This window comes from Brachionichthys hirsutus, chromosome 13 (assembly GCF_040956055.1).
Source record: "Brachionichthys hirsutus isolate HB-005 chromosome 13, CSIRO-AGI_Bhir_v1, whole genome shotgun sequence".
Lineage (NCBI taxonomy): Eukaryota > Metazoa > Chordata > Actinopteri > Lophiiformes > Brachionichthyidae > Brachionichthys > Brachionichthys hirsutus.
Window position 1 is genome coordinate 77,204 of NC_090909.1, and position 13,295 is coordinate 90,498.

General features: G+C 49.2%; 1 protein-coding gene across 1 annotated transcript in view; it reads right to left on the minus strand.

The window, feature by feature from the left end:
* Window positions 1–2,641: 2,641 nt before the first annotated feature.
* LOC137903284 (collagen alpha-1(XIV) chain-like) overlaps window positions 2,642–13,295 on the minus strand; it is a 33,679-nt gene continuing 23,025 nt past the window's right edge. Inside the window, exons 34-47 of the mRNA XM_068747428.1 lie at window positions 13,134–13,211; window positions 12,792–12,878; window positions 12,637–12,690; window positions 11,719–11,814; window positions 11,533–11,586; window positions 11,023–11,076; window positions 10,797–10,850; window positions 10,631–10,702; window positions 9,467–9,502; window positions 8,614–8,680; window positions 8,308–8,496; window positions 8,119–8,196; window positions 7,886–8,045; window positions 2,642–4,104 (exon numbers count right to left, since the gene is read on the minus strand). Coding sequence (XP_068603529.1) covers window positions 3,816–4,104; window positions 7,886–8,045; window positions 8,119–8,196; window positions 8,308–8,496; window positions 8,614–8,680; window positions 9,467–9,502; window positions 10,631–10,702; window positions 10,797–10,850; window positions 11,023–11,076; window positions 11,533–11,586; window positions 11,719–11,814; window positions 12,637–12,690; window positions 12,792–12,878; window positions 13,134–13,211 — 1,368 coding nt within the window. The 3' untranslated portion in view covers window positions 2,642–3,815. The remainder of the gene's footprint in view (window positions 4,105–7,885; window positions 8,046–8,118; window positions 8,197–8,307; window positions 8,497–8,613; window positions 8,681–9,466; window positions 9,503–10,630; window positions 10,703–10,796; window positions 10,851–11,022; window positions 11,077–11,532; window positions 11,587–11,718; window positions 11,815–12,636; window positions 12,691–12,791; window positions 12,879–13,133; window positions 13,212–13,295) is intronic.

Genomic DNA, 13,295 nt, shown 5'->3' on the forward strand with positions numbered 1-13,295 from the left:
ATCTTCTGCGACTTTGCTGCTTCGCGGAGTTTTAATGCAATTTTTCAGATTTTGTTTTTGCACTTGAACGCGTCTTGAAACGGCGCAAGGACGAAGGCCTGGTCGGAGGAACTGTGAAATACACGCGAGTTGCTATTAATAACTCCTCATTTGTTCAACCTCGTAGGTTGATCATTAAAATTAAATTCGTTATTTCTAAAAGCTATCATGTTTATTTGTTAAGCGTTTGTTTTATAGCGCTCTTATTCTCTGTGTAAAAAGAGGCTTTTATTTTGTAGGAGCATAAACGTCACGTCCCTTTTGGGTTTTGTTTCTTCCTGTTGATACATGTAGCCGCTGCCGTTCCGCTGTGCTAAGCTATCCAATAAAGCAGCATGAGAGGCTAAAGACAGCACGAGTAGAATATTTGTTCTTCTGCACTCCAAGCGGCTCTTTCCTCGACCTGCACGCCTTAACATTATTAACAGGAAAACGTTTACTGTACGTACTATATATTTATATTTCTCAAACAAATGTTTAGTTCTGAAAAGGTTTTGATCTTTGGTTTCATTCTATAATACTGAAACAATCTATTTAGATTAATGCCTGTTAAACGTGTATAAAGTGTGTGGTGAGGGGTTTTACAGCCTTAACATTTATGTACATGTATAATAATTAAAAAAAAATAAAGATTACTACATTGCGGATTTCACTTATTGCGGGTTGTTTTTGGAACGTAACCCCCGCGGAAAATGAGGGACTAGTGTACTTACAATAAAATATAGAACAAAAACACTAAGCCTAAAACAACCAGTCTTTGTGACAGGCACTGGCCCACAACTTATCAGGACTTAACCAGTCCATAACAACCCTGTTACACAGGCCCCGCCTCCAATCGACTGTTCGATCTAGTGAGGCAGTAAACAGGATCCGGATCAGATGGGCCAAACCTGCGCTAGGGTTAGGGAACGGGAACGGGAACGGCACAAGATACAACTACACCTGTAACGTATATGAAACTAGAATGAACTATGAGTGTTCACACCGAATCTGAAGTCTCTCGCTCCAGAATTGAGGTCCGGATGGACTCCTGAAAAATGCAGATTTTAGAAGGAAAATTAGCTCTCAGATCCGGATTGTGATCTGGATCCGGCCTAAATTAGTCCTGGTCATAGACCTTTAAGGAGTACTTGTGTGTGATTCTTTTCAGATCCATACCGCCATGCGTTTTGAAGAAATTAAGAAAAATGTCAGAAAGCGTGAAAGAATCCTTTAAAAAGTTCTAGAATCTGGATCCAGATCCGGATCAACGCCATTCTGAGGGAGGACCGAGCCACGGACAGAACCTTGCTTGTGTAAAAACGTCAAGTCGATTGGGTTACTAGTTCATGAGTTATGCGCTCGGACAGACAGGCAGGCAGGCAGACAGGCAGGCAGACAGACAGACAGGCAGACAGACAGGCAGGCAGACAGACAGGCAGACAGACAGGCAGGCAGATAGACAGGCAGACAGACAGACAGGCAGACAGACAGGCAGACAGACAGACACAGGCAGACAGACAGGCAGGCAGACAGACAGTCAGACAGACAGGCAGACAGTCAGACAGACAGGCAGACAGTCAGACAGACAGGCAGACAGACAGGCAGGCAGACAGACAGGCAGACAGACAGACACAGGCAGACAGGCAGGCAGGCAGACAGACAGTCAGACAGACAGGCAGACAGACAGGCAGGCAGATAGACAGGCAGGCAGGCAGACAGGCAGACAGATAGACAGGCAGGCAGGCAGACAGATAGACAGGCAGGCAGACAGACAGACACAGGCAGACAGGCAGGCAGGCAGACAGACAGTCAGACAGACAGGCAGACAGACAGGCAGGCAGATAGACAGGCAGGCAGGCAGACAGGCAGACAGATAGACAGGCAGGCAGGCAGGCAGACAGATAGACAGGCAGGCAGGCAGACAGGCAGTCAGACAGACAGACAGAGAGACTTTTGAGACTTTTGAGTTTCTTTGATGTTTGTAGCATGACGAGATACTACGAACCCACAAAGCATGCTTGTTTCATTTTTAATGATTGGAATGGCTGCACTGATCTCCACATTACTTTGGGGGGGGGGGGGGGGGGGGTCGGGTTTATTGGAGGGACGACCCCCCCCGAATGAACACGTTTTTGGAGTGCTTTAAGTAACTGACTGAAGCTCGAAGTTCTCATTTGAGATTGTGTCGTTTCATAATCAACCAGATGTGACGCTTGTCTAAAGGGGGGGTCGAGTCTAAAGGGGGGGTCGACTTTGGTTCTGCACCCGGGGAAATGGCTTTTTAGTATCACTGACTTTATTTCATCTTAAATCCCGATGTGGTGCATTCAGGGACCTTCGTTTCTGCAGGTGTCTCCAGGATACACAATCAGCTACTGTTGCCATGCCAACGGGCCGGCTGCAGCCAATAGGCAGGTTTTATTGCTTAGCAACAAAAGTTAGACAGCAAACCACTCAAGGCTTAAAATAGTCTTTAAAATAATTTTTTTTAATCAAGAGCAGACTGTGTCATAAATGTCTGCAAATAAAAAGCTTCAGGGACGAGACACGCCCCCCCCCCCCCCCCCCCCCCGTTTCTCTCCTGTCTGAATAAAAGACAGGAAACAGGATCATTAATAGATCAATAGCACGAGATTTATTTTACCTGTGAATACGTTAATGGATTATAGGAAGACATCAAACGTTTTAATCAGGATTAACATAAGAACAAGTGTCTTGTGGGGGGGGGGGGGAGGGGGGGTGCGTCGGGACTACGGGGTCCGGTCCCTGTATGATGGCTCAGAGCTCGGTTCACGTTGCTGGCAGTAAGTCACACCTGTTCCAGGTGCACGTTGGACCCTTTATCACCGGTTCTGTTCATAATCTTTATGGACAGGACTCGTGGGTGCAGCCAGGGGCCGGAGGGGGGCCGGAGGGGGGCCGGTTTGGGAACCGCAGGTTGGTGTTGTTTACTTCTATTACCTGTATTTCATGTTGTAACGAAGCACCAGACGGAGCCACGCCCCTAATCTCCTCGTAGGTCCACTACGCAACGACGGCCCTGCTGGCGTCCTCCAGCCTGGGGGGCGGTTTGCAGCCAGGTGTGAAGCCAGTGGGATGAGGATCAGAACCTCCAAATCCGAGGGGAGGAGTCTGTGGGTGGGGGAGTTCAGGTGTGAGGGACGGAAGCAGCGTGAGACGGACGGACGGACGGACGGTGCCGCAAGGTCAAGGTCCCGGATACAAGCGGTCCAAATGAGTTTCCTCCTCGGGGGGGGGGGGGGCTGGACGTCTGTCCTGGACGTCCTGGTCCTCATCCAGGACCTTGACGTGGACACGGTGAACACCTCCAAACACCTGGGTGTCCCCATCGCTGAAGAGCTCACCTGGACATTGAACACCGCGCAGGTGAGGAGGGCTCAACGAGGAGACCGAAGTTTGGAATGTCTGAGTTCTAACCCCAACTAGCGTCGTCATGGAGACAGCACCAACGCTGACTGTCAGTAAAGTGTCTTTACCCTTAAACGTTTTTGTCGCTAGCTAGCGATAGCAGTAGCATCGCTAGCTAGCCTCGTTTGTGTCGGGACCTCCGAGGTCGTCGGCTTGAACGTGTCCACGGCGTCACCCAGGCAACGGGACGAGCCAAATGTTAAAAACTGTCCTCCAATCAAAATCTTTCTGTTACTCCAATGGAGTTAAAATAGTCCAGCCTGCCCCGCCCACCCCGCCCCCTCTACATCAGGCACTTATTGAAAAGTCCACCACAGTCCCAGAGTCCCCGTGAGGGACAGCGGGCCTCCGTCCCCGTCTCCTCCTCACGCCATTAGTCCAGGCAGCGTCTTCGCTCCTCTCTTTAGCCTCCTCCTTGGACCAGCTTGTCCATCGGTGCCCTCCAGGCTCCGGGAGCCGCGGTGCACCCCGGGGGACCTCAGCTCCATGTTGTCCGGGGCAAGGGCGGGGTCATCGGGCGCCACGGGCCTCGGGGCCGGGTAGTTGGGCTGGTAGTAGCGGTAAGGATCGTCCTCCTCCACCTCATCGTAGTTCTGGAAGACGCTGGACGGCAGTTGGACTGGGGGGGTAGCACCGCCATCAGTGACATCATCACCAACCAGCCAGCGAGGCACCGCCCTCAGTGACATCATCACCAACCAGCCAGCGAGGCACCGCCCTCAGTGACATCATCACCAACCAGCCAGCGAGCCAAGCCAGTATGATAGGCAACAAACATGGCCGCCCGCCACCCCACAGGAAGCCGGGGTTTGGATTTGATTAAGTTAGTGAGGTGCAAGAGGGTTAGCAGCGTTAGCAATGGTTACCATGGTTACGGAGGACTGGCAGAGGATGCTGGTCATCTGGAAGGAGGGCTGACGATGGTTCAGGGTCTTCCAATCATTTAGTCATTTAGCAGCAACACAGAAACCCAGCCCAGCGCTGGGGGGGCAGGCGTGACGCTGTCGGGCTTCCAGTGGCCCCCCAGCGGCCCCTCAGTGGCCCCCCAGTGGCCCCCCAGTGGCCCCCCAGCAGCCCCCCAGTGGGCGCCTAACCGTAAATACGCCTTTAAGCCCCGCCTTTAGTAAGACGGTTTTACTGAGGACACGGGTCCCGCTGGCGTTAGCGCTGGAACCAGGAGAAGACACGCCTCCCAGTTAGAGATTAGAGATTAACTTCACTGGTTTAGCTTGTTCAGATTAACTTCACTGGTTTAGCTCTTCAGATTAACTTCACTGGTTTAGCTGTTCAGACTAACTTCACTGGTTTAGCTGTTCAGATTAACTTCACTGGTTTAGCTGTTCAGATTAACTTCACTGGTTTAGCTTGTTCAGATTAACTTCACTGGTTTAGATGTTCAGATTAACTTCACTGGTTTAGCTTGTTCAGATTAACTTCACTGGTTTAGCTTGTTCAGATTAACTTCACTGGTTTAGCTCTTCAGATTAACTTCACTGGTTTAGCTGTTCAGATTAATTTCACTGGTTTAGCTTGTTCAGATTAATTTAACTGGTTTAGCTGTTCAGATTAACTTCACTGGTTTAGCTGTTCAGATTAACTTCACTGGTTTAGCTGTTCAGATTAACTTCACTGGTTTAGCTGTTCAGATTAACTTCACTGGTTTAGCTTGTTCAGATTAACTTCACTGGTTTAGCTTGTTCAGATTAACTTCACTGGTTTAGCTTGTTCAGATTAACTTCACTGGTTTAGCTCTTCAGATTAACTTCACTGGTTTAGCTGTTCAGATTAATTTCACTGGTTTAGCTTGTTCAGATTAATTTAACTGGTTTAGCTGTTCAGATTAACTTCACTGGTTTAGCTGTTCAGATTAACTTCACTGGTTTAGCTGTTCAGATTAACTTCACTGGTTTAGCTGTTCAGATTAACTTCACTGGTTTAGCTTGTTCAGATTAACTTCACTGGTTTAGCTTGTTCAGATTAACTTCACTGGTTTAGCTGTTCAGATCAACTTCACTGGTTTAGCTGTTCAGATTAACTTCACTGGTTTAGCTGTTCAGATTAACTTCACTGGTTTAGCTTGTTCAGATTAACTTCACTGGTTTAGCTGTTCAGATTAACTTCACTGGTTTAGCTGTTCAGATTAACTTCACTGGTTTAGCTTGTTCAGATTAACTTCACTGGTTTAGCTTGTTCAGATTAACTTCACTGGTTTAGCTGTTCAGATCAACTTCACTGGTTTAGCTGTTCAGATTAACTTCACTGGTTTAGCTGTTCAGATTAACTTCACTGGTTTAGCTTGTTCAGATTAACTTCACTGGTTTAGCTGTTCAGATCAACTTCACTGGTTTAGCTCTTCAGATTAACTTCACTGGTTTAGCTGTTCAGATTAACTTCACTGGTTTAGCTCTTCAGATTAACTTCACTGGTTTAGCTTGTTCAGATTAACTTCACTGGTTTAGCTGTTCAGATTAACTTCACTGGTTTAGATCTTCAGATTAACTTCACTGGTTTAGCTTGTTCAGATTAACTTCACTGGTTTAGCTTGTTCAGATTAACTTCACTGGTTTAGCTCTTCAGATTAACTTCACTGGTTTAGCTGTTCAGATTAACTTCACTGGTTTAGCTGTTCAGATTAACTTCACTGGTTTAGCTTGTTCAGATTAACTTCACTGGTTTAGCTGTTCAGATTAACTTCACTGGTTTAGATCTTCAGATTAACTTCACTGGTTTAGCTTGTTCAGATTAACTTCACTGGTTTAGCTTGTTCAGATTAACTTCACTGGTTTAGCTCTTCAGATTAACTTCACTGGTTTAGCTGTTCAGACTAACTTCACTGGTTTAGCTGTTCAGATTAACTTCACTGGTTTAGCTTGTTCAGATTAACTTCACTGGTTTAGCTCTTCAGATTAACTTCACTGGTTTAGCTGTTCAGACTAACTTCACTGGTTTAGCTGTTCAGATTAACTTCACTGGTTTAGCTGTTCAGATTAACTTCACTGGTTTAGCTTGTTCAGATTAACTTCACTGGTTTAGATGTTCAGATTAACTTCACTGGTTTAGCTTGTTCAGATTAACTTCACTGGTTTAGCTTGTTCAGATTAACTTCACTGGTTTAGCTCTTCAGATTAACTTCACTGGTTTAGCTGTTCAGATTAATTTCACTGGTTTAGCTTGTTCAGATTAATTTAACTGGTTTAGCTGTTCAGATTAACTTCACTGGTTTAGCTGTTCAGATTAACTTCACTGGTTTAGCTGTTCAGATTAACTTCACTGGTTTAGCTGTTCAGATTAACTTCACTGGTTTAGCTTGTTCAGATTAACTTCACTGGTTTAGCTTGTTCAGATTAACTTCACTGGTTTAGCTTGTTCAGATTAACTTCACTGGTTTAGCTCTTCAGATTAACTTCACTGGTTTAGCTGTTCAGATTAATTTCACTGGTTTAGCTTGTTCAGATTAATTTAACTGGTTTAGCTGTTCAGATTAACTTCACTGGTTTAGCTGTTCAGATTAACTTCACTGGTTTAGCTGTTCAGATTAACTTCACTGGTTTAGCTGTTCAGATTAACTTCACTGGTTTAGCTTGTTCAGATTAACTTCACTGGTTTAGCTTGTTCAGATTAACTTCACTGGTTTAGCTGTTCAGATCAACTTCACTGGTTTAGCTGTTCAGATTAACTTCACTGGTTTAGCTGTTCAGATTAACTTCACTGGTTTAGCTTGTTCAGATTAACTTCACTGGTTTAGCTGTTCAGATTAACTTCACTGGTTTAGCTGTTCAGATTAACTTCACTGGTTTAGCTTGTTCAGATTAACTTCACTGGTTTAGCTTGTTCAGATTAACTTCACTGGTTTAGCTGTTCAGATCAACTTCACTGGTTTAGCTGTTCAGATTAACTTCACTGGTTTAGCTGTTCAGATTAACTTCACTGGTTTAGCTCTTCAGATTAACTTCACTGGTTTAGCTGTTCAGATTAACTTCACTGGTTTAGCTCTTCAGATTAACTTCACTGGTTTAGCCGTTCGGAGCAGCCCGTTAACATGGAATTCTGCATCCTGAGGTTTCAAACACGGAGCGGGATGAACGGCTTCCATCACGTGCAAGTGATTGATTGATTGATTGATTAACTCAGAGTTGACGTTTTAACCAGAAATGGAACCAAATTAATGAAACATATTTAACATATTCACTTATTCATGAGGATTCCTTTCGGCCTCAAAATAAAAGTTCGATTACTCTTTCTACTTGCAGCAAAGGATGCTAATTAGAGGTTGTTGCTAAATGAAAGCATTGATCCGACGATCCAGCAGCACTCAGCCAGTCCTCCCTAGACCAACCCGAGACAGGTGACCAGGACTGCTGTGAAAGGACGCCCACAACAGGAACGAAGACCACGCCCTCATGGGTCACAGGTGTTCTACTCAGAGACTCTATACATACCGCCAACGTTGTAGCCCACACAGGAGTTTTGGTCACAGTAACCAGGTGGCCCAGCAGAACCAACTGGTCCTGGTACTCCAGGCCGACCAGGCGGCCCAGGATTTCCGGGTCGCCCCGATGCTCCTGGGCTGCCAGATCTGCCCTGCCCCTGGGCACCTGGGTGGAAAGGTGGAACAATATTCAGGAAGACCCCATGGAGGACTAATGTGACCTGGCACGGCGTCTTTACCAGGGGGTCCTGAAGGTCCTCTGGGGCCTTGGACTCCAACACCTTGGGATCCTTTCTCACCCTTTTCACCTGGTTGACCTGAACACACAGACACAAACACACATTTTCATTTTTAAAGCAGGCGCTGGTCCGACTTGAAACGTCAACAGAACCGACCGGTCACAAGTCAGTGTTTGCACTCTTCTCCACCTCTTTCTCCTGGTTGACCATTCTGTCCATTCTGTCCCGGGAAGCCAGGTCTTCCTGTGGGTCCCTGTTCTCCCTGGCTGCCTGGAGACCCCGCTCTGCCAGGTTCTCCTGGGGGTCCTGGCACGGTGCGAATGGAGACTGGCGGACTGGGTGGGTGGTTCAGAATGGAATTGTATCGTGCCATGTGGCCTGAAAACAGGAAGACGACGCAGTAGACACATCAAATATTAATATTCGTTTATTAGCAACATGCTAGCCAGAAACAGGCCCGTCAGGACCCGATGAATGAAAGCTCGTCCTACTCACTCTGAATCAGCTGCTCGCACACCTGCTGGGCGATGGCCTGCACCGACGCTGTCGACTGGAGGTCACCCTAGGGACAAACAGGGCTCCCTGACTTCAGTCCAGGTTCACATAGTAACACAGGCCAGGATGAAACGGTCAAACGGTCCAGGTTCACACAGTGTCAATGTGCCGGTGAGTAAAAGAACTTCATCGTCCGTTGCTTCACCGTTGGGCTGACCGAGCACGGATCTGTGTCGGTTCTCCGTCATCGGGGTCAAGATACATCAAGAAGAGCAAAACAGAATCAACTGGACCGGTCTTATTGTCCTGGTGGTTTGGGTCCTTTGCCTTCTGCTCCAACTGGAGTAGAAGTATCTGGGCCCTCCAACAAGAGTATAAGTATCTGGACCCTCCAACTGGAGTAGAAGTATCTGGACCCTCCAACTGGAGTAGAAGTATCTGGACCCTCCAACTGGAGTAGAAGTATCTGGGCCCTCCAACAGGAGTATAAGTATCTGGACCCTCCAACTGGAGTAGAAGTATCTGGACCCTCCAACTGGAGTAGAAGTATCTGGACCCTCCAACTGGAGTAGAAGTATCTGGGCCCTCCAACAGGAGTATAAGTATCTGGACCCTCCAACTGGAGTAGAAGTATCTGGGCCCTCCAACTGGAGTAGAAGTATCTGGGCCCTCCAACTGGAGTAGAAGTATCTGGGCCCTCCAACAGGAGTATAAGTATCTGGGCCCTCCAACAGGAGTAGAAGTATCTGGACTCTTTACAAGTAATTTAGAACTGAAGAAGCCTCTTGGATGAAGGTGAACCATCTGCAGTTGATTCTTTTTTGCTCTTCTTGAATCATGGACAGTTTCTTACCCGTTCACCTTTGTCCCCTTTGCTTCCAGGTGGACCCTGAAACAGAGATGCATCAGTAAAGAAACATGGACCGGCACAGACATGACCTGTTTTCATGGTAAACCAGTAAACCACGAACTGTAACTGCAGTACAGTCGTACAGTTACTGCATCCTATTGTTTCAATACTTCCTCTGACAGCTATTTTGAGTACAACTCATCTGGCAAAAGAGAGAAAACAAAGATGAATTTGAATGATTGTACCATTATTTACATATTTGTTGATACCGTCGTTATCGGGACATTTTTTGTCCTGCACTCCTGATGATTAAGGGTTAGGGTCTGGGTTGGGGTTGGGGTTAGGGTCGGGGTTAGGGTTAGGGTTGGGGTTGGGGTTAGGGTCGGGGTTAGGGTTGGGGTTGGGGTTGGGGTTGGGGTTGGGGTTAGGGTTGGGGTTGGGGTTGGGGTTAGGGTCGGGGTTAGGGTTGGGGTTGGGGTTGGGGTTGGGGTTAGGGTTGGGGTTGGGGTTGGGGTTAGGGTCGGGGTTAGGGTTGGGGTTGGGGTCGGGGTTGGGGTTAGGGTTAGGGTTGGGGTTGGGGTTGGGGTTGGGGTTGGGGTTGGGGTCGGGGTTAGGGTTAGGGTTAGGGTTGGGGTCGGGGTTAGGGTTGGGGTTGGGGTTGGGGTTGGGGTTAGGGTTGGGGTCGGGGTTAGGGTTGGGGTTGGGGTTAGGGTTGGGGTTGGGGTTGGGGTTAGGGTTGGGGTCGGGGTTAGGGTTGGGGTTAGGGTTGGGGTTGGGGTTGGGGTTAGGGTTGGGGTTGGGGTTGGGGTTAGGGTTGGGGTCGGGGTTAGGGTTGGGGTTGGGGTTGGGGTTAGGGTTGGGGTTGGGGTTGGGGTTAGGGTTGGGGTTGGGGTTAGGGTTGGGGTCGGGGTCGGGGTTGGGGTTGGGGTCGGGGTTAGGGTTGGGGTTGGGGTTTGGGTTGGGGTTAGGGTTAGGGTTAGGGTTAGGGTTAGGGTTAGGGTTGGGGTTGGGGTCGGGGTTGGGGAACTCTCTTTCGTAAGACGCTGTGTCATCATGCAGACGGATGACCATCCACAGAGGGACGGCGTGAAAAGGAAGAAATGGGGCGTTTCTTCTCCAGGAAGGGGGACGTGAAACAAACCCAGACTGGGTAGCATCTTGACTCACCGGCGGTCCCAGTTCTCCCATTTTTCCTGGAGGGCCAGTGTTACCTGGGGCCCCCGGGGCTCCTGGAGTCCCCTGAGGAGCACAGAAAGGCATGAGGAGAATGATGCTGGTACGTGGGAGGCGCTTCCTTTTGTCATTGACTTGTAATTGGAGTCTGATCACTTACAATCGTTCCTGGAGGACCACGTCTGCCCGGCTCCCCGTCTTTACCTGGAAGCCCCTGGAGATCAGAGGAAGAGGTTGGAATCATCAGGTGTCCTGGTGTCTCTACAGAATCCATTCACTTGGTGTTGAGGCCAACTGGACCGCCCTCTGCATCAGAAGGTCGCCCCCTCTGGCTGGAGGAGTTAACAGGTAGAAATATCCAGATGAGCGTGACGTATTTGACTCACTCTGCTTCCTGTAGGCCCGTCTCTGCCCTGAGCTCCAGCTCTGCCCGAGACCCCCTGGAACACGAGGAGAGCAGAGGTCACCGCAGGTCACTGAAGATGCAAACACTCACGCAGCAGCAGTTAGAACCCGTCTGGGAACATCTGGCAGCAGCCCACAGATAAACACCTTTTCTGTGAACTTCATGATTTAAAGTCTTTTGCAGTCGTTTCTTTCTACATTCATCAGCAAACCCAAATAAAAAGCCTAAAATAGAAACTTCAAAGGAAACGGTAAACCTGGATTCATTTACAGTCACCGTTATTTTGCTTGCTGTAAATGCGTCGGAACCGGACATGCTAACTACACGAGGAACGCGCATCAATCCGAGCTGCAGAAGTAACCGTCTTCCAAAGGCAGTACTATTAACCCGTTAGCTTCCTAAAGGTCCCGCCGGTCTCCAGGCAGCCCATCGCCTCAGCAGAACCTCGTCATCATCAGTCCGTCTGCTGTTTAGCAGGACGACGGCTTACCTGTGGCCCTTGCTGCCCCGCCTCACCTTTCTGTCCGCTCTCTCCTGGGGGCCCCTGCAGATTAGAGACACCCCTCATGAACACAACATGGGACAGGCCAAAGACTACAGAGACCCAGCTTTGAGCCATCTCGTTGCCATGGAAACAAACTTCAAATGACTAGCTCATGTTCAACGTGAGACCTACTGGGGGTCCTATGATGGAGCGTCCACTGGGTCCTTGGGGACCTTGGGGTCCCTGAGGTCCGGGTACACCGGGTTCCCCTCCTGGACCAGTCGCCCCCTGGAGACAGAGTTCATGCAGATCAGCTGCCCCCCGACCAATCACAGCTCACCATCTTTTCAAGCATTGATCATATGACAAAGAGGAGGCTGCTGTCTTTAACTGACAGCCAACGATTGACACCTTCAGACACGCCTCCTGGCTCTGATTGGTGGAGACACGGCAGTCCGATGTTTTGTGTCTCTGTCACTGCTGACTTCAAGTTGAACAGGGACAACTTAAAGACCTCGTCAGACTGGGACACCCCCCTACTGGCCCGGCTAAAGGAGCGTTGTACCGCAGGCGTGTCGCGGTGACCCGGGAGTTCAGGAGTCACGGCAGCGTCTTCGGGCTCCAGCCACCAGGCGGCGTCGGCCTGGGCGTCGGCCTGGGACGGGACGGGACGACGGGCTCGTGGAATCTTTATTCTTGTGTGTCCAGATGAGTCGACCACGAAGGAGGAGCTTTATCTCCGTTGATGGAGAGCACATTGAGAGGCTGGTCCACACTGACCCCGCCTGACCTCTGACATCATTGCCCTGGGATAATACCGGGCCACCCAGACAACAAAGAAAGATGGAGGTCATGTGATCACAGGATTTAACAAAACAAAGAAGTCTGAACTGGGTGGAGATGTCTTCATGCAGTTTGCTGCTGCACCACATGGGGGCACCAACATCTTCATGATGGTAGCGTTCACCTCTGTGCCGGCTTGTCCTTCCACGAGGAGGAGGAGCCTATTCAACTTTATTCTGTGAACTCGGTTCTGGCCAGGGACTGTTTCCGTAAAACCATTGGCCACACGGGACAGTAATGAGTCGGGCTCAAACCGACAGAACTTACCACTGGACCCGGCTCCCCACGTTCACCTCTGACCCCTCTGATCCCTGCCCCCCCCTGTTTGAAACAAAGAGGAGGCGGGTTAAACTGAACATGCAACATGTGATGTCGTACAAATAGATCGTAGGATCAATGCCTGAAAACAATCAGGGGCTCACTGGTGGTCCAGCGGGGCCTGGGGGGCCCTTGCTGTCCTGGGTGCAGGTGCAGGCTTTGGGCATGGCCGGGCAGTCTGCCTCCTTCCTCTGGGTGACATGAAGAAGACAAGCCACAGACCCCCCCCCATAAACAGCTCGGTAAAACAAAACAAGCCACAGACACCCCCCCCCCCCCCCCCCCCAGCGTGTAGGCTAATGTCCTGCTGCTGATCCAGTCTAACTACTCCCCCCCTGGGGGGGGGGGGGTAAGCCTGTAAAGCTCTTTGCATGTGAATTGTTAATGAATAAAGTTGAATTGACTTCACGATTAACACATTTAATCAAAATGACCTTTGACCTCACCAGACCAGGAAGTTCACAGCACTTGTCTCTGTTGGCCCACGAGGTGCTGCAGACGATGTCGAAGATCTGGAGCTGGAACTGGAGCGGATAAAATGCACTTTAAGATGGACACGCCAGGGACACGGCAGAAACACGGCAGGGACACGGCAGAGACACGGCGGG